This window comes from Desarmillaria tabescens (assembly GCF_030435595.1).
Source record: "Desarmillaria tabescens strain CCBAS 213 chromosome Unknown EV420scaffold_1, whole genome shotgun sequence".
NCBI lineage: Eukaryota > Fungi > Basidiomycota > Agaricomycetes > Agaricales > Physalacriaceae > Desarmillaria > Desarmillaria tabescens.
The window spans coordinates 2,459,360-2,475,733 of NW_026848300.1; the positions used below are offsets into that span (position 1 = coordinate 2,459,360).

General features: G+C 49.2%; 5 protein-coding genes across 5 annotated transcripts; 4 read left to right on the plus strand and 1 right to left on the minus strand.

Annotated features, from left to right (window-relative positions):
* Positions 1-386: 386 nt before the first annotated feature.
* On the plus strand, positions 387-2,855 carry EV420DRAFT_1634322 (uncharacterized protein; the record flags this gene model as incomplete). The annotated part of the gene is made up of 16 exons (XM_060476307.1): positions 387-442; positions 495-632; positions 693-706; positions 759-788; positions 843-1,054; positions 1,102-1,160; positions 1,213-1,315; positions 1,369-1,549; positions 1,609-1,775; positions 1,829-2,096; positions 2,160-2,230; positions 2,283-2,370; positions 2,418-2,497; positions 2,551-2,597; positions 2,659-2,749; positions 2,805-2,855. The coding sequence occupies 16 exons, from the start codon at positions 387-389 to the stop codon at positions 2,853-2,855; spliced, it is 1,656 nt and encodes a 551-aa protein (XP_060339711.1).
* A 758-nt stretch (positions 2,856-3,613) lies between these two features.
* Positions 3,614-5,598, plus strand: EV420DRAFT_1258503 (CMGC/CLK protein kinase; the record flags this gene model as incomplete). Its single annotated transcript, XM_060466893.1, has 8 exons — positions 3,614-4,132; positions 4,196-4,274; positions 4,327-4,507; positions 4,558-4,724; positions 4,776-4,876; positions 4,930-5,071; positions 5,121-5,389; positions 5,449-5,598. 8 exons carry the CDS (start codon positions 3,614-3,616, stop codon positions 5,596-5,598), a joined length of 1,608 nt encoding a protein of 535 aa, XP_060339712.1.
* A 431-nt stretch (positions 5,599-6,029) lies between these two features.
* Positions 6,030-8,212, plus strand: EV420DRAFT_77179 (aspartic peptidase domain-containing protein). Its single transcript, XM_060483408.1, has 11 exons — positions 6,030-6,060; positions 6,111-6,542; positions 6,599-6,759; positions 6,814-6,830; positions 6,888-7,006; positions 7,054-7,241; positions 7,295-7,337; positions 7,382-7,666; positions 7,717-7,740; positions 7,796-8,023; positions 8,080-8,212. Exons 2-11 carry the CDS (start codon positions 6,405-6,407, stop codon positions 8,158-8,160), a joined length of 1,284 nt encoding a protein of 427 aa, XP_060339713.1. The 5' UTR covers positions 6,030-6,060; positions 6,111-6,404; the 3' UTR covers positions 8,161-8,212.
* A 174-nt stretch (positions 8,213-8,386) lies between these two features.
* EV420DRAFT_77372 (Mak16 protein) lies at positions 8,387-10,043 on the plus strand. The gene is made up of 7 exons (XM_060483415.1): positions 8,387-8,645; positions 8,695-8,804; positions 8,857-8,960; positions 9,008-9,120; positions 9,171-9,543; positions 9,595-9,757; positions 9,807-10,043. Exons 1-7 carry the CDS (start codon positions 8,584-8,586, stop codon positions 9,875-9,877), a joined length of 996 nt encoding a protein of 331 aa, XP_060339714.1. The 5' UTR covers positions 8,387-8,583; the 3' UTR covers positions 9,878-10,043.
* Positions 10,044-10,055: 12 nt separating this feature from the next.
* EV420DRAFT_77584 (uncharacterized protein) lies at positions 10,056-16,281 on the minus strand. The gene is made up of 7 exons (XM_060483421.1): positions 16,150-16,281; positions 15,958-16,096; positions 15,501-15,902; positions 11,646-15,454; positions 11,364-11,592; positions 11,085-11,310; positions 10,056-11,028 (listed from the first exon to the last, which is right to left on the minus strand). Exons 1-7 carry the CDS (start codon positions 16,243-16,245, stop codon positions 10,338-10,340), a joined length of 5,592 nt encoding a protein of 1,863 aa, XP_060339715.1. The 5' UTR covers positions 16,246-16,281; the 3' UTR covers positions 10,056-10,337.
* Positions 16,282-16,374: the final 93 nt, after the last annotated feature.

Sequence of the window (16,374 nt, forward strand, 5' to 3'; positions counted from 1 at the left end):
CCGCCTAACCCTAACCCTAAGGTTTCAGTCACGCCGCGACTCGAGACCAAAGCTGACCAAAGAAGGCCACACAAGTGCCGTTATCGTGCAGCATCAGCTAGTGAACACTATGTCTAATTTTTAGTCAACTTTGCCTGCTTTTGTTTTCATCGTGAACACTGAAATTCAACCGCAGCATTGTGGATCATATATCTGCCTCAGGACGACCATCGTGACGAGTTGAACCCGAAACCGATGACCAATTAGCCGCCTCTGATTGGAGTATTCTGTCTTACATATACAGTCTAGATCTGTGGGTACGTTCCCATACAATGTTAGTGCGGTTAGGCTTACCCGTAAAGAAAGCCCCTTTTCCGCTACTCCTACGTCTCCAGCCTATTCGAACAATGTCTGCCAAATCGCTCCCCGTTCTCGATGAATCTGAGCTTAAAGATGGAGAAATGTGACTCGATCTCCCTGTCTCGACAGCATGAGGTTAAACGCAGGGTTTTTAGGAAGGAAGTCGACTTCGAGCAAGGAAAGGTTCTTCTCTCGCGTTTGGGAGACAAGATACATGCGACCAGTGCTTACTGCACCCATTACGGAGCACCTCTTGCTAAAGGTGTACTCACTCACGATGGAAAAGTAACATGGTCCGCTACTTCCTCGTTTCTGCTCGACGCGTAAATTTTGATGTTTTTGTATGTCAAAAGCCCTTGGCACGGAGGTGAGTGTAACCGTCTTATCGCAGACCTCGTGAGTAACGCGTGTATTGTCAGCTTGCTTTCATGTTTCCTCCGGTGACATTGGTGCGTGTCGACTCGTTCCCTACGCCCCGATCTATTAAATAAGAATTGGAATAGAGGATGCTCCCGCTCCGGCTGGCATTCACTCCTTCGAAACCCGCGTCAAAGATGGCAAGATATACGTCAGTGCGAACCCCGCATACACACTTAAGGAGAAGATGGCTAGGCCTCCCAAATTATCTACCACGGGCTTTGATGCTGTTGGCAAAGGAACGATCATCGTTGGGGGTGGTGCCGGGGCTTTCAGTCTCGTGGAAAGTTTGAGAGAGGTTGGTTCCTCTCTTTATGAGTGGCTGATATCCTGAACACTTTGCAGAATGGGTATAAATATCCTATTACCATCCTAACCAAAGAGCCATATGCCCCAATTGACCGGTACGATGAAATATCTACCTCTAGTTGCTCTGTCATTTGACGATCCATTTAGAACCAAACTGAGCAAAGCACTAATTACAGACCCATCTAAGCTGGAGTGGAAGAATGCCGCGGAACTCAAAGTCAAGTTTGGGACCAACGTTCGAACCGGAGTCGTAAGTAAAGTTTCATTGCTAACCCTTGCCGAGCTCATGAGAACTTGGTGCAGACTGTGACCTCGATCGATTTTCCAAATCGCAAAGTCATTATTGATGGCAAGGACTCACTTATTTACGATAAATTAGTTCTTGCAACTGGAGGAACTCCTCGGCGACTACCTATACCAGGCGCAGACCTTGAAAATGTATTTACATTCAGGACTGTCGAGGACGCTCGAAAGGTTGATGCTGGTAAGCCGATACTTCTAATCTGGAATTACGTTTGATTCTCATTGAAATCCACATCATAGCGGCACAGAAGGGAAAAAGAGTCGTCGTCATCGGCAGCTCTTTCATCAGCATGGAACTTGTCGTTGCACTAGCCAAACGGGGACTGGAATCAATCGATGTTATTGGAATGGAGAAGTATCCATTCGAGGCCGTGCTGGGTAAGGAGGTTGGTAAGGGGCTTATGAAGGTTTGCCGGTTTTCATCTTGTACCCTGCCATATTCTGAGGACGATCATGATAGTATCACGAATCACAAGGTGTCAAGTTCCACATGTCTAGCAAAGTCGAGAAGATCGTATCTCACGAAGACAACGACAAACTCGCCACAGGTGTTGTTGTTAACGGCGAAACGCTGCCTGCCGATTTCGTTATCATGGGGGTCGGGGTCCGCCCGGCCACGGACTTTTTGAAGGGACTCATTGAATTGGAGGCTGATGGTTCTGTCAAGGTGGATGAGTATCTTAGGGCTATTAAAACACCCCCTGGAGTAAAGGGTGTGTTTGCAATTGGTAAGATGATCGTCGACTTCAAACTTATAGGGAGCGCCACTGATAGATATCATCCCGGCGTAGGTGATATTGCAGTAGCACCAGTGGTGCAAAAAGACCGAGTCGTCACGTTCGCCCGCATCGAACATTGGAATGTAAGTTTGATCCTGTTGACATCGAGCGTGTCCTCTCAATTTCACTTCTCAGGTTGCATCAAACCAAGGTCGGGTACTGGGAAGGTCGATTGCTGGTACTCCTCGGCCTTACACTAAGCTTCCGTTCTTTTGGAGCGCACGTAAGGTTTCAACTTCCGCTTGCCGACACGCAGCTGATGTAACGAAGAGGGTCAACAACTCCGGTACGGTGGCTACGGTGCCGGTCATGACGAAGTCACGATTGTCGGTGACCCAGGGGAATTAAAGGTAGGTGCCCTCCCTCTCTTTTTCAGATGCAGACAAAGACGGACCTGTTTCAGTTCATAGCCTACTACTCCAAGGGTGGTAAAATCATCGCTGTTGCCAGGTGTGCATATATATTATCGTACCTGTGATGACCAAGGCTGATGACCTGCTTTCATTATCAGCATGCAAAATGACCCCGTGGCCAGTAAGGCGCTGCAGCTCTTGAGGCTGGGAATGATGCCTACGCTTGCTGAGCTGAAGGAACGAGGATTGGTCAGGCTTCTGCACGTTCTTCGATTCAAGTTTGGCTAATTTACCACGTCTTCAGGATATCATGTCGATTGATATTTCCACTCGGAATGTCTCTCCGACAGAATAAATGGCTACGACGAAGCATCCGCATATGTATGTTTGTATTATAGGTGTAACAATAGGGAACACAGCTGCAGTACCTAGTACAGCAGAGTCATAGCATCCGGATCAAGGTGAAAAAGACGGTGTCGTGTGAACAACGCGCCCCATCATCATGCCGTTGAAGGCGACCTGCAAAATGCATGGTGCATGCACGGGGTATACGGGCGATACTTTCAGTAAAAAGGCTGTTATGTGGAAGTCGAATCGCGTGTAAATCACCCACATCACCATTGACGCCCATATATGTACTTGGGTGACATTTCATGATGACAGTGATATATTTGTGGCATATACCGTGCCATTGCTGAAAACAGTATCTGGCGCATGTGAAGGCCAATTCCGCGGGCAGATATGACTAGAAAACGGTTCCATAAATGATGTGACCGGCAGATAGCGAGGTTCATCTAGACCGGCAGTCTAGCAAAGGTATACAAAGATTTCTTGCTGGGAACAAAACAGAGGGACCCCCTTTGCAGCCGTGGAGCTGTAAGAAGATCAGAGGCGGCACAGAAGGCCAGGGGGCGGTAGGGGAACGGGTAACGGACTTGGCCGTGAATGTCGAATTGCCGCAAGTCCGTCGAGTGAATTGCCTGTTGGAGTGGCTTAGGTAAACAAGGGACCAAACAAGACAGACGGAGAGATTACTTACAACTGGCTCTGCCCCGCCGAAGCTGCTGACGCTTTTTCTCTCTGCCCATCACGTCGTTCACAGCAACCCAGACGATGCAGGCTGCGGTACACCCGTTGCCGCCCCAAATGCTTTCTCAGTATTCGCTCCAGTCACTCAATGGCGTCAATCCCAACACCACTAATGTCCTTCCTACGCCGCCAGTGGTCACTAGAAAACGGAAACGTGCTCACCAGTATACCGTCAGCTACAGTGAAGTACAGGAGCTGGACAATGATGGGAAGCTCCGGGACGTCATCGTTATTGAGGATACACCACCCCCGCCTACTATGTCACCTGCGACCACTCATACTGGCGCCTTTTCTGCCTCATACCAGCCTCCTCTGTACTCTGCGCCCATAAGGACTCGTGCTCGGGCTGCTGCAGAGGCCCAGGCTTTATCGGCGAGCTCATCTTCCGCAATCGTTGCCCCTCCACCGAAGAAACGGAAACGGGACCATCTCGAGGAGGTCCGTGCGCTACCTGCCAAGAAAGTTGTAGCAAGCGGCCACCACTCCCAGGCTCTTACCCAAACTAAATCCTGGGATACCAGAAGCGCAGCTGCGACAGATGAGGTGAGTTGTCGCGCTCAGACCACACTTTTGAATGACGTGTTCAACGGCTTTTTCTTGTCATAGACTTCGAAGGGATCTGTCTCCTGTGATGACAAAGAGGGACATTACATTATCGTACCCAATGATATGATCCATCGACGTTGTAAGTACTGATTTCACACTCGTTCAGGGCGACAGCTGATGTAGCCGTTTAGATCGCACTGTGAAACTGCTTGGACAGGGCACCTTTGGGAAGGTTGTCGAAGCCATCGATACTGAGACCAATGCTAGAGTTGCTATCAAGATTATTCGAGCTATACAGAAGTATCGCGATGCTAGCAAGATCGAAGTCCGTGTTTTACAGAGACTCAAGGAGCGCGACCCTTTGAACCGCAAGTAAGCACTTCGATTTCACTTCTTTGCTGATGTTAATGGACTTTCTGCAGCAAATGTATCCACTTGATTCAATGGTTCGACCATCGGAATCACATCTGTCTGGTTTCGGAACTCCTGGGAATGTGTGTGTACGATTTTCTTAAGGAAAACGACTTTGCGCCTTTTCCTCGGCACCACATTCAATCATTCGCTCGACAGCTACTGGGAAGTGTCGCATGTAAGTAACCTTGTATTTTTGGTTCCGTCATGTACTAACTTGGGCCGGTAGTCTTGCACGATCTCAAGCTTGTTCACACAGACCTGAAACCCGAAAACATACTGCTAGTGCACAATGACTACAAGGTGGTGCATGTTCCTGTGCCAGGAAAGGTAGGTTTTAATTTTTTTTCTTGTGCCTGAAACAGTGCTTATGGCCCTCCTAGCGCAACGCCCCCCCCAAGGCGAAACGTATACTGCAATCCACAGACATTCGTCTCATAGATTTCGGTTCAGCCACGTTTGAGTCCGAATATCATTCGACAGTTGTTTCAACTCGTCATTACCGGGCGCCCGAGATCATCCTAGGTCCGTGATTGTTTATCTTCTCGAGACTGAGGACTAATCACTGCTAAAGGATTGGGCTGGTCCTATCCCTGTGATGCGTACTCGCTTGGATGTATTCTCGTCGAGTTCTTCACGGGAATAGCCCTTTTCCAGACCCATGATAATCTGGAACATCTTGCGATGATGGAGATGGTCATGGGCAAGATGCCGGAGCGCTTTTCCCGGCAGGGTGCTCGCACGAAACCCGAATTCTTTAAGGAAGGTTCGAAACTAGACTGGCCTAAGCCTAAAGCTTCACGACAGAGCAAGAAGGACGTTCGTGCGACAAGACCACTCTCGGTTAGTACGATTCTCCTTTCACATTTCTGAACGTTGTTAACGTTATTGTTCATACGTAGGAGGTCATACCTCAGACTGACGCTATCAATCGCCAGTTCCTGAATCTGGTACAGAAGCTATTAGCTTTCGATCCCGCGCAGCGCATCACAGTTCGAGAAGCGCTGAACCATCCATACTTCTCATTGAACATTCCCGTTCATGAGATATAGTACACGTTGTTAATTACATCGTCAAGCTCAACATCAATTCTGCATCTATGTGTACTACCGACTGGCAACCCTCCGACATACATTCGGAATTTACGCGACAGTTCTAACCAGCATGTGACGTCGCTCGTGTCAGACTTCAAGGCATGGATGGATCCTGGAAGCTCACGCGAAGGTTGGATAACTAGAAACCGCGAGTGACGTTAGCTCTCATTGCATATCTCATTTTACAGTTATTTTATGATGGCATTTTGCATTTTTCCCCTTCCCCGCATAGTATACCTTCAACGTACGTAGTACCAATAGTGACACATAACAACGCCTCTCCATCCTACAGTGCCGGTTACTATATCGCATTGTTGTATGTTGGTTTTTCGTTTCGTTTATTTTTCCTAGTTTTCTCGGTGCAAGGCCCTCCAATGTGTATCACCACAACTACAGCATGGTTTACAATAAACATACAATGTACGACCTGACTCTGCTCACTTACACTGGGCTGACAAACTTGCATCTAGATTTTGACATGGATCTTCGCTTTGGCCTGATGCCCAATGGCTGTTCCCATCGGATATCAAATCTGACAAGGCATTGACATTCGTGCTCAATTTTACAGCGCTGGAGTAGCGAACAGTTGCAATCCGACTAAGTTGGATGGAAAGTGGATATGTACTGTGGCGTCTGGGCTAAATGCGATCGGCTTCTTTGATCGCGAATCCGAATCAAAACGAGCATCAATTTGGTTGCTTCTTCTGGTTGCCTTTTGCTCGCCCTTCCCTTCTTTCCTTGCTCCAGCTTAATGCCGCGTTAAAATGAAGTTTTTTTTCGTCTTCTGCCTTTTCGTCGTCGCCATCGTCGCGGGCGAGCCTATATTACGGCCACGGTCCATTTCGATACCAATCCAGCGGGTATCCAGCTCGGTGGAAAATGGTGAGCTTCTTCCCGCCATTGTAAGTGTACATTATCCTGTTTTTTGGATGTTAATTTACGGTGTATTTTCATGCAGGTATATCAGCAGCATGTGAACCGATGCGATCAACGTCTCGCCCTCATGCAAGGGCAACCTCCTCTGCTTCAATCACTTCTAAGAGACCGCCTTTTGCCATATATTCCAGAATCGTTTCAGGGAAAAGATAGAGGAGATTTTGCAGAAAAGCTGTCAATTCAGTAAGTAGGTTGCAACGATCCCTGTGCACCAGCCAACTGACCTTTGGAGAATAGGGCCAATGATATAGGATGTCAGTCATTCAATAATGTACGGCGTACACAACAGTTTGACCCAGGTTCATGAATAGACTACGGCCCAGTGGATTTGGGAACCCCGCCAGTTTCCCATCAGTTTCTAATGGATACTGGATCTGCGGACTTTTGGGTTGGTGCCGAAGATTGTCGATGCGACGATGGGGGCACTTGCGTACGTGGTTTTCTTCCGTAGTATGCATTTTATCTGACAAGCATCAGGGCAATCATTCGTTTCTCGGTCCGCACTCAAGCAAGACATTTGTTGGCACGAATGAGAGCTGGAGTATTTGGTATGGCACAGGCCAGGTTTCCGGCTTTCTAGCGCACGACGATGTGTCCATCGTGGGCTTGGAACTCAAAGCACACAAGTTTGGCGTTGCGCAAAACGAAAGTGCGGATTTTACAGCGTACGAGCTTGTGTTTTATCCTGTTTTCCTTTCGCTCATGTTTTGTGTTTCAGAGACAGTATACCGTTTGATGGACTCCTTGGTTTCGCACAGACAGTAAGTGATGATCATCCCAAAGACCTTCACTGATGGTACCACAGGTGGCCTCCCGTCAAAGAACGCCAACGGTGGTCGAAGCGCTCTATAAAGCACACCAGATAGAAGATGAAGTGGTGTCGTTCAAAATTCCACGTGCTGCTGACGGAAAGAATGACGGAGAACTGATGCTGGGCGGCATGGATCCGTCTAAATTTCAACCGAATACTACTATCACAGTGAAGAACCAGAATGTACGAGGCTTTTGGGAGGTTCTTCTAGACGATATAAGGGTAAATGGACAAAGCTTGGGACTGAAAAACAGGTTCGCAGTGCTGGACACCGGATCGGTAAGTTTTTTGTTACGTTGGACATGTTCACACAATCATTTACTGCGTAGACCCTTATTCTCGCGCAACCTAAGGTATATATGACCGTATGCAATGTTCTGACTTGCCTTGTGACCTTTTTTGTACCAGGACGTATATTCGATACACCAAAAGATTCCCGGTGCGCGATTTGACCGAGACTCGTGGATCATTCCATGCCAGACTAGTGTTGTGGTCTCTTTCGTTATTGGCGACAAGGAGTTTCCTATCGACTCCCGTGACCTGGGTTTCTTTCCTGTGGACGAGAACAACACCGTAGATTGTATATCTGGTATCAGTCACGGAAGGGAGCTCCCTGAAGGGCCCAAGCACTGGCTTGTAAGTTCGGCTCCTTCATCTGTAGTTCATAGAGGTAGTGACACATTGTCATACAGGTTGGGGACGTCTTTCTCAAAAATGTATATCATAGCCTAAATTCTAGAACTAATGAGATCACACTAGCGCATTTGAAGTAATATGTAACTGTTATACTTACCCTTTTGATTTGCTACCGTTATTTTGTTGTTAACTTGCCAAGTTAGCTATATAACTTGTCGCGTTCCTGGAACTCCACAAATTATCATTTCCGACCTTGAACTGGAGCGGTTTGGTATTGAAAGAACGGTTTCATGAAATTCACGTCATACCCAGTTGTGGAATGACGTCGAATGGAGTCTGCTTGGATTTTGAACATCTGTAGCGCGAACCTCGCCAGCTTTTCTGACTTCCTCCAGATACTGAAGCTTGAAGAGCCAATGATAAAAGTGCGTATTCGTACATTATATAGGGGTTGATGGGACCGGCCCGTACCCCGACCTCTTTAGAAATAAACAAGCCAAAGCAACGCTGAACTCTTGAAATCTTTTTGATTCTTCTGTACTTCGTACTGCTCATCTACCATGCAAAGCGACGACGTGATATGGTCTGTCATCAACAACCAGTTCTGTTCCTACAAAGTCAAGCACGTTGTTCCTATCTACAAGCTCTTCAAAGTGCTCATTTTTGGCCAGAACTGCAACACAAAATTTTTGTCGAAACGAATACAATGTAACGGGATTCTGCAACCGACAGTCTTGTCCTTTGGCGAACTCTCAGTATGCAACAATTAGGGAGAAAGAAGGTACACTATCCGACGGTTCTTTACTTCCACTGGTCTTACTGTTTGCATCCAGGTGTTTTGTATCTGTACATGAAGACCATAGAACGCGCACATTCACCGGCACATATGTGGGAGAAAGTAAAACTGTCAAATAACTATACGAAGGCTCTTGAGCAGGTGAGGGATTCCCCATCCTTCCCTTCGCGTTCTCTAATTCCTTTTAGATCGACAGTGAGCTGATATATTGGCCAAATTTCGTCATTCACAAATGCAAGCAGCGTGTAACGAAAATCACGCAGTACCTTATCAAAATGCGCCGACTACAGCTACGCCAACAGTATGTTATCCTAACCAACAAACGAGAGTTTCTCAATTCACGTTTCACAGGCCTAAGCTCATTGGGGTAAAGAAAAAATTGGATCGTCGGGAAGCTGTTCGGGAAAGAAAGGCGCTTTCTGCTGCTCATCTAGAACGCTCAATTGAGAAAGAACTCATTGAACGTCTGAAATCAAAAGCATACGGTGATGCACCGCTTAACGTCAACGAGACGGTTTGGCAGGCCATCCTTGACCGGGAAAAGAATGGAGAGAGCTCGAAGGATGCCGAAGACACGCTGGAGATGCTGGCGGATGAAACGGATGAGGAAGACGAGGAAGAGCTTGAAGAAGAAATGGATGATGATTGGGGCGACCGGGAGTTTGTCAGTGATATCAGCGGGGACGAAGATGACGATGGTCTGAGTGATCTGGAGGAAGCTGCTGTGAGTGTTCATCCGCGTTACTGTAATTGGGTTCAATCTAATGCAATACAGGACGAGGATTCTGAAGGCGAGGGACAAGACGATGAGGATGATGATGGCTCCGCTAGCGAGTCAAGAGAAAATGTCGGGCCTAAAACATCTCTTGGAAAACGGAAAGCACCGCCTCCATCCTCGTCGAAGCCTACGCGCAAACGACCAGACAAAAAGACAAAAAGTAAGCGTCTTGCATAACTTTAACGAAGGTGTACTAATTCCTTTTGTAGAGGGTCCCCGCGTGGAAGTCGAATACGAGCAGGAGGTGGAGAGTGTTCCGTTCTCTATGGCAAATTGGTGACACTTGGATTATTGAATCTTCTTTCATCTATCATCGATTTATACCGGCGCCTTTTGCATTGCTCGTGCTGCCAGCCAGACAGCAACCCAGTCTAATGTCCGGTGCATTTACATATTTCCTTTACAGTACTTTAGTGAATTGCTGTTGCGGCTACTTCTAAGAAATGTGACAGGTCAAACGGATTGATAATGTTCATCCAGCCGAGTATGCTGCCAGACATTTCGAATACCCCAGATAGGTATCATCATTGCTCGATGTATTATGGCTGCAAAATAATCGCCACACGCCTTGGTTGTTTTCTCCCAAGAGCATCGGGATATGTGTGAATATCTATGCTATACTTGACTTTCAACGTATGTCCAATAGAAGCTCTTTGTAGTGATATCAAAGATAATACAGAAGTACATGCAAGATTCAAAGCGATAACAATACACAGTGTCGATATATCGTTAGTAAGTAGCTATTTTCGAGGCCCTCCACTAATTCCCATAACCAAAGGCGATCCACTACCAGCTTTTCCGTAGTCGAACGCAGGCAACGGTCCCCAATCAAAGGTCGGTGCCTTTGGTGATGTCGTGGCTGTGCTGGGACTCTTCTTGAACAACCCGCCTCCGTGTTTCTTTCCTCCCCCCGCTCCACGTCGCCCAGTAGGCACGGGCGTACTCAGGTGGAAGCTGTCGTCGTCATCAGGGAATTCAAAGTCTGTCCCAAATGAGCTGGTATCGGCAACACCATTATTCCCGAATAATGGTCCTTCAATCTTGATAGGAGTGTTAAAAACTACGCCTTCTTTTGTCGACCCGCTTGCCTGAGACGTTGACAAAAATGCAACCGGAGGAGTCGGAGCATTAGCTTTGGGCTGGTTTAACAATGGTTCTTTGCGCAAGCCAAGTAGTGCTTGCTTCAGCTTCTGGGCAGAGCGTTCGGCATTCAGAGCAGCAGCGGTTGTCACTGCCGCATGCGGTAGCACCGCGCGAGGTCGTGAAGGGAGGTCAGGGAGGCGCGGGTCTCTCTTTGGAGCAGACGACCGCGTGCTGTTCAAATCGATTCTCGATAACCTCTGTTCCAGACGATCAATAGCATCTCTTTCTTGTTGAATTGCGATGTCGATGTTTCGATATGTCCTATTGACAGTGTCCAGTGACGGAGCCCTACGAACAAGAAAATGTTGAGTCGGGGCGCCAAGATCAACGAGAGAGGGACTTACCTAAAGACGCCCTTATAGCTCTTCATAGAGGATACTTTCTTCTTATAGTCTTTCAACACATTTTCCAATTTCGATACTTCCGTTTTTCTTCTCATCAGCTCCCCTCTCAGACGTACCCGAGTCTCTAGATGCTCCGGACCCAAGGTGCGGCTCCTTAGCATTTTAGCAAAACTGTCGTCTTGCTTTGCACGATTGAATCGCTCGATCTCCTCTTTCCTCGTGTTTGCTACACGTAGCGGTAAGTATAACGAAGCAAATCAAAAGTAATAATTCACGAACCCTTTACAACTCCACTGCCTAGTTCTTTCAGAATCTTCTTGGCCTCTTCTCGACCTTCCTTCAGAAGCTCCAAGTCTTCCGCATAACCAAGGAGCGTCTCGCGGTACTTCAATGCATCCGCGGGATACCAATGGCTTGAGTTGCCTAAGTCTGCTTTCAAGCGGGAACCACCGGTCTTTGTATTGATTACTTCGCTTTGCTGTGATGCTTTTTGCGCGAGTTTTTGGAGCTGATAAGATACAGTTAGTTGTAATATTAAAGATAACAGGGAAAACGACAGACGCATTCCAGTTCATTGCTCATGGTTACCCATAGAACTGCACACTCTTTCTGCATACCTTCCTGGAAATCCTGGAGGGAGAAAGCAGGCTTGGATGAAGGGGTGGGAGTAATGGGCTCTGTGGGTTGTGCGGGTTGCGCGAGTGGCCTACCAAACAAATTTCCGGGAGGAGGTGTAAATGGTGTTGTCGGAGGAGTAGATGCAGGTCCAGGCGGAGGTAGTTTACTGAAGGGACTTCCACCTGGAAGCGAGGGCGGGGGCATAGACGGTTTCGTTGTCGCACCAGGGGGAGGAGCGAAAGGCGATAAGAATGGAGACGGTGAAACCGCCGTCGAAGCCGAAGACGACGGTTTTGGTACAGGCGCTGCCTTGTTACCAAACAAGCTCCCGCCACCGCCTCCCATCGTTGATAGCAACGGTGGAGTCTTTGGTCGCATCTCCTTGGAAGGAGTCACAGTTTCCTCTACGGATGGTTTCAGCGGAAGTGTACCAAAGGGAGGTCTGGGTGAAGCGGGACGAGGCTTTGGTGCTACGGCTTTGAGAGTTTCCTTCGTCTCCTCCTGCTCTTCGTCGCCTCCTACCACAGCGTTTGCAAGCGGCGAGCTGCGTACAGGGCGTGTGTTTGGCCTTCTCAAACCCAATGCTGCTGCTGCAGGAGTGGGTGGAGGCACGACAACCGGTTGCTTCTCAGGAGAACCCGGTGGAGTAGTACTCTCCTCTTTGATAGGTGGGAGGATAGTCTCCGTCGACGACGGCAGTACTGGGGGAGGTGTCCCAGATTCTGGCTGGGGGGTGCTAGACTGAGAGCGCGATGGCGGCAGAGGTACTTGGGATGGTGTAGGTGAACGTTCCTCTTCAGCTTCTTCATCCGAGGGTACGTAATCTTCATCATCCTCTCCAGCAGTAGAACTGATACTTTCTGAGAGAAAAGATCCTGTGTCATCATCGTCATCCTCTGCACCATCCCGATAAGCATCATCGGAAACATCTCCATCAACGGTGTCTTCCTGTGACACATCAACATATGAACTGGCCACTGACGACAAAGAAGCCTCCTTTGACAGCTCTTTGGATTCCGGCGATGTTGAAGAAGACTCGACTTGTGTTTTGTCAGTTTCCTTGACCGGTCCTTTCCCTTTGTCTTTGGGCGGGGTCTCGGCGGATGACGGAGAGACGGCAGGGGTAGATGCTGCAGGTGTAGGCATTTCGGGGGCATCAGACTCTTTCTCTTTCTCTGGCTCAGCTGTTGAAGGCAAAGGTGCTGGTACGGGAGGGGAGGGCTTCGGCGAGGAAGGCTCCGCTTTGACTGGTGTAGAAGGCGGCGGTGAAGTCTTGTCTGATTCCTCAGATTCAGTATCTTTGGCCTTCAACATATCGGAAAATGAGGATTGAGGCGCTGGAATTTTGCCAAACGGCGATGCAGACTTCGTGTACGCACCAAACCCACCAATGGAGGGTTTAGCAGGAGTAGGAGATACTGAAGGAGATGAAGATAAAGGCGGAAAGGCGGACTGCTTTACCCCAAGTGCGGAAGGCGAGCCAAAAGTGGGCGAGCTGGTACCTGATAGCGGCGCGAACGCAGATTTCTGAGCACCCAAGGCTGAAGGGGAACCAAAACTTGGAGAAGAGCTAACGGCGGGCGGCTTGGTGGGTGTAGTCTGGAGATTTGAAAATGCCGATACGGGTGGTGTCTGATTTGCAGCTGCCTTGAAAAATGGAGAGGAAGTGTCCTGATTAGAAGCGCCAAACGCGCCAAAACCTGCAGCCGGCTGGAACGAGGATGACTTCAGGTTCGCGAATGCCCCGGTGGTTGGCGCTGGCTGAGAGGGAGAGGCAAACGGTGACGGTGTGGAAGATGATGCTAAGGGTGGACTTGCTGGTGGAGACGCTATGGGTGCTGGAGATTTTGTTTCCGGTGAGATGCTCGCACGCTGAGGGCCAAAGGGTGAACTTCCCGATGCGAATGGACTTCCACCGAACGGTGAAGGCTTGCTCGGTGTTCCGAAAGGCGACGCGTTGGAAGGCGCATTATTACTGGAGCCTGCAACAGACGGCCCTGTGCTCCCAGCTGGAGATCCTCCACCGCCAAATACAGAAGTTTTAGGCACTTCGGTAGCTTCCGACACGCTCTTTGGTGGTTCTGTGGCTGCGCTTCTCAAGGATGATGTATTTCCAAAGGCAGAGGGCCCACCCGAAGCAAACCCGCCAAAGCCTCCCGTAACCTTCGTCGAGGACGTATTTGTTGTCGGCGTACCCGACGCAGCGCCAAATGTAGATGGTCCCGAAGCGAACGCACCGAATCCACCACTAGTTTTTGTTGACGCGGCAGACGCTGCAGGTACCATAGGCTTCTGGAAGCCAGACTGTCCAAAGGCAGGTTGTCCGAATGCAGGTTGTCCGAATGCAGGCTGCCCAAATGCAGGCTGTCCAAACGCAGACTTTGGCGCATTACTTCCTGCAGGTGTCGCAAAGCCTGTCTGTCCAAAGGCCGATTTGGGAGGTTCAGCAGGCTTGTTTCCAAGTGCAGTCGCGAAAGCAGACGTGGATGGGGTTGAGCTTGCCCTGGCATACGGAGAATTTTCACCGAATGCGCCCCCTCCGAAAGCGCCAAACCCTGTGGCTGGTCTTATCGTTGAGCCTGAAGAGTCTGAGCTAGTAGTAGAAAGTTGTGGGGATGGTTTGTTAACGGAGTGGTCCGGTGGTAGAGGCAGCGGCGCCGGAGAGCCGAACAACCCTCCTGTAGATTTGGGTTTGGAATCATCGCTGCCCCCCAGAGATAGGCCACCGAATGATGGCGCAGCATCCGCCATGGAGATCTCTTGGCTAGGTGGGTTAGTCACAGTGGTGGTTAATGACCCAAAGCCTGTGCCGGTACCAAACGCTCCAGGACTTGGCGCCCCAAATCCTGAAGACGACGCCTGGCCGAAAGCAGAAGTGGATGTACTACCAAAGGCAGAGGAGGTGCCAAAAGCTGATGATTGTCCGAACGACGGCTGGCCGAATGCAGAAGAGGTAGATGACGGCTGCGCAAAGGCTGAGGATGCTTGACCGAATGCTGAAGACGGGGAGGAAGCGGCCTGCCCAAAGGAAGATTGTCCAAAAGCCGGCTGTTGTGGTGTCTGGGCACCAAATCCTGAACTCGGCTCAGGAGGGACTGGTTGGCTGGTTGGCTGTGGGACAGCAGCAGTTCCCCCAACCATCCCAGCGTAAGGTTTCGAATGTTCCATATACCAACCCTGTATGGTTCCATCGTTAAGATAAGCATACATGATAGGATTCTCCGTTCCGTTGACCAAGTCAACGGCAAGAGACAACAAGACTGTATCCTCTTGTTCTTTGTTGAGAGGGATGGAGAGAGGATTCTCCTGGTAATAACAATACCAGGTATTACTGATGTGCCCGAAGACTTCGAAATCAGTTGAGGACATGTCTCCGACTACCATAAGGCCCTTTGTGCTCTCAGCAGTAGCGTTTTCATCATCCCATTTAGGAAGTACGACGACGTGAGCAACTTGGTTGAGTCGTTCAGATAAGCGAAAGGGATGTGTGAGATCCGTAGTCGTCACTGTAGACTGGCGCGTATCCAAATGTACAACATGTTGTGTAGAGACATCAGCTTCTGGATTAGATGGGGCATAGCTTGTGCGAAATGTAAATCCGCCCGATAGCCAGTCCAGCGAAACCAAAGTAGATCTCTGGGCGGTAGGTGGAATGTGCTTTTGCGGCATCGCCTTGTCGCTCAGAGTGTAGGTCAAGATGTCGCCAAGCCGCAGGCCAATTGCAAGCTGTTTGCCTTTTGGAGACCAGGATGCTGAAATATCGTTAGAATAAAAGAGTGTACAACAATCTCAACATACCTGCCACCGGTAGGGCCTCATGTTCCCTTGCTGTCCATCCGCCTTGAGACTGAAACTGCGAGTTGACAACTTCTATGTTTCCATCAAAACGCACGATGGCTATGTATTCAGCTAATGTAGGATCACTGCTGGGATTTGGAACGATTTGACGCGCAGGGCTGTTGGAGGTACGAAGTGCGTGTAATGGGGAGTCATCAGATCCGGGGGAGCAGAGCTTGTCGACGTCGTAGAGAAGGACCTCTCCTTGTGCCAGACCAACGAGAAACCGAGTTTCATTGCAGGCAAAGGCAAGGGTTACAGGCTGCGCTGAGAGGGCTATGGTCTTTTGGGGCTTGAAAACCGGCTGGGTATCATCGGATTCAAGAGATTTTTGCAGTTCGTTCAGTGGAGATAGTATTATACCTGGATATATGGTGTGAAACGGGTTTCATTGCTTAACTGTCGCGTCGACACGCACCCGTATTTGTGGCGGCCGCAAACCAGCCTCTGGTGTTTGCAATTGCAAGAAGACGATACGCAAACGGTGATCCGACATCGAGATTTTCTGCACACAGAACGACGCGATCCAGCTTTCTGAGCTGACGGAATGTCGGGAACTGGAAGCAGAAAAGATCAGATCCATTGTATTTGGCATATTTCAAGAACGCACGCCAAATCCATCAGACTCGCATTCCTTGAGTGTTGGGTCTACCTTTACAGAGACAGTCGTTGGGCGCGAGATGGGAGTCAGGTTGCCTCCGTCCATGGTGGACAAGGAAGATTCCTCGACGACGGGCAAAGGAAGAAAGGCGAGTCAGGGACCGGGACCGCAAGGTGATGACCAGAAGTGGCAAGTCACCGGCACGTCTCGGGAATTGCCGGCCGACAGACCATG

What these genes read in the sequence shown, in the direction of transcription:
- EV420DRAFT_77179 (XM_060483408.1), top strand. Translation starts at nt 6,405, where the DNA reads ATGAAGTTTTTTTTCGTCTTCTGCCTTTTCGTCGTCGCCATCGTCGCG. An exon ending in GCGACGATGGGGGCACTTGC is followed by an intron (nt 7,007 to 7,053) that starts GTACGTGGTTTT and finishes GACAAGCATCAG; the next exon opens with GGCAATCATTCGTTTCTCGG. An exon ending in GAAAGTGCGGATTTTACAGC is followed by an intron (nt 7,242 to 7,294) that starts GTACGAGCTTGT and finishes TTTGTGTTTCAG; the next exon opens with AGACAGTATACCGTTTGATG.
- EV420DRAFT_77372 (XM_060483415.1), top strand. Translation starts at nt 8,584, where the DNA reads ATGCAAAGCGACGACGTGATATGGTCTGTCATCAACAACCAGTTCTGT. An exon ending in GTGATCTGGAGGAAGCTGCT is followed by an intron (nt 9,544 to 9,594) that starts GTGAGTGTTCAT and finishes AATGCAATACAG; the next exon opens with GACGAGGATTCTGAAGGCGA. An exon ending in ACCAGACAAAAAGACAAAAA is followed by an intron (nt 9,758 to 9,806) that starts GTAAGCGTCTTG and finishes TTCCTTTTGTAG; the next exon opens with AGGGTCCCCGCGTGGAAGTC.
- EV420DRAFT_77584 (XM_060483421.1), bottom strand. Translation starts at nt 16,245, where the DNA reads ATGGACGGAGGCAACCTGACTCCCATCTCGCGCCCAACGACTGTCTCT. An exon ending in GCGAGTCTGATGGATTTGGC is followed by an intron (nt 16,097 to 16,149) that starts GTGCGTTCTTGA and finishes TTCTGCTTCCAG; the next exon opens with TTCCCGACATTCCGTCAGCT. An exon ending in TGCGGCCGCCACAAATACGG is followed by an intron (nt 15,903 to 15,957) that starts GTGCGTGTCGAC and finishes CCATATATCCAG; the next exon opens with GTATAATACTATCTCCACTG.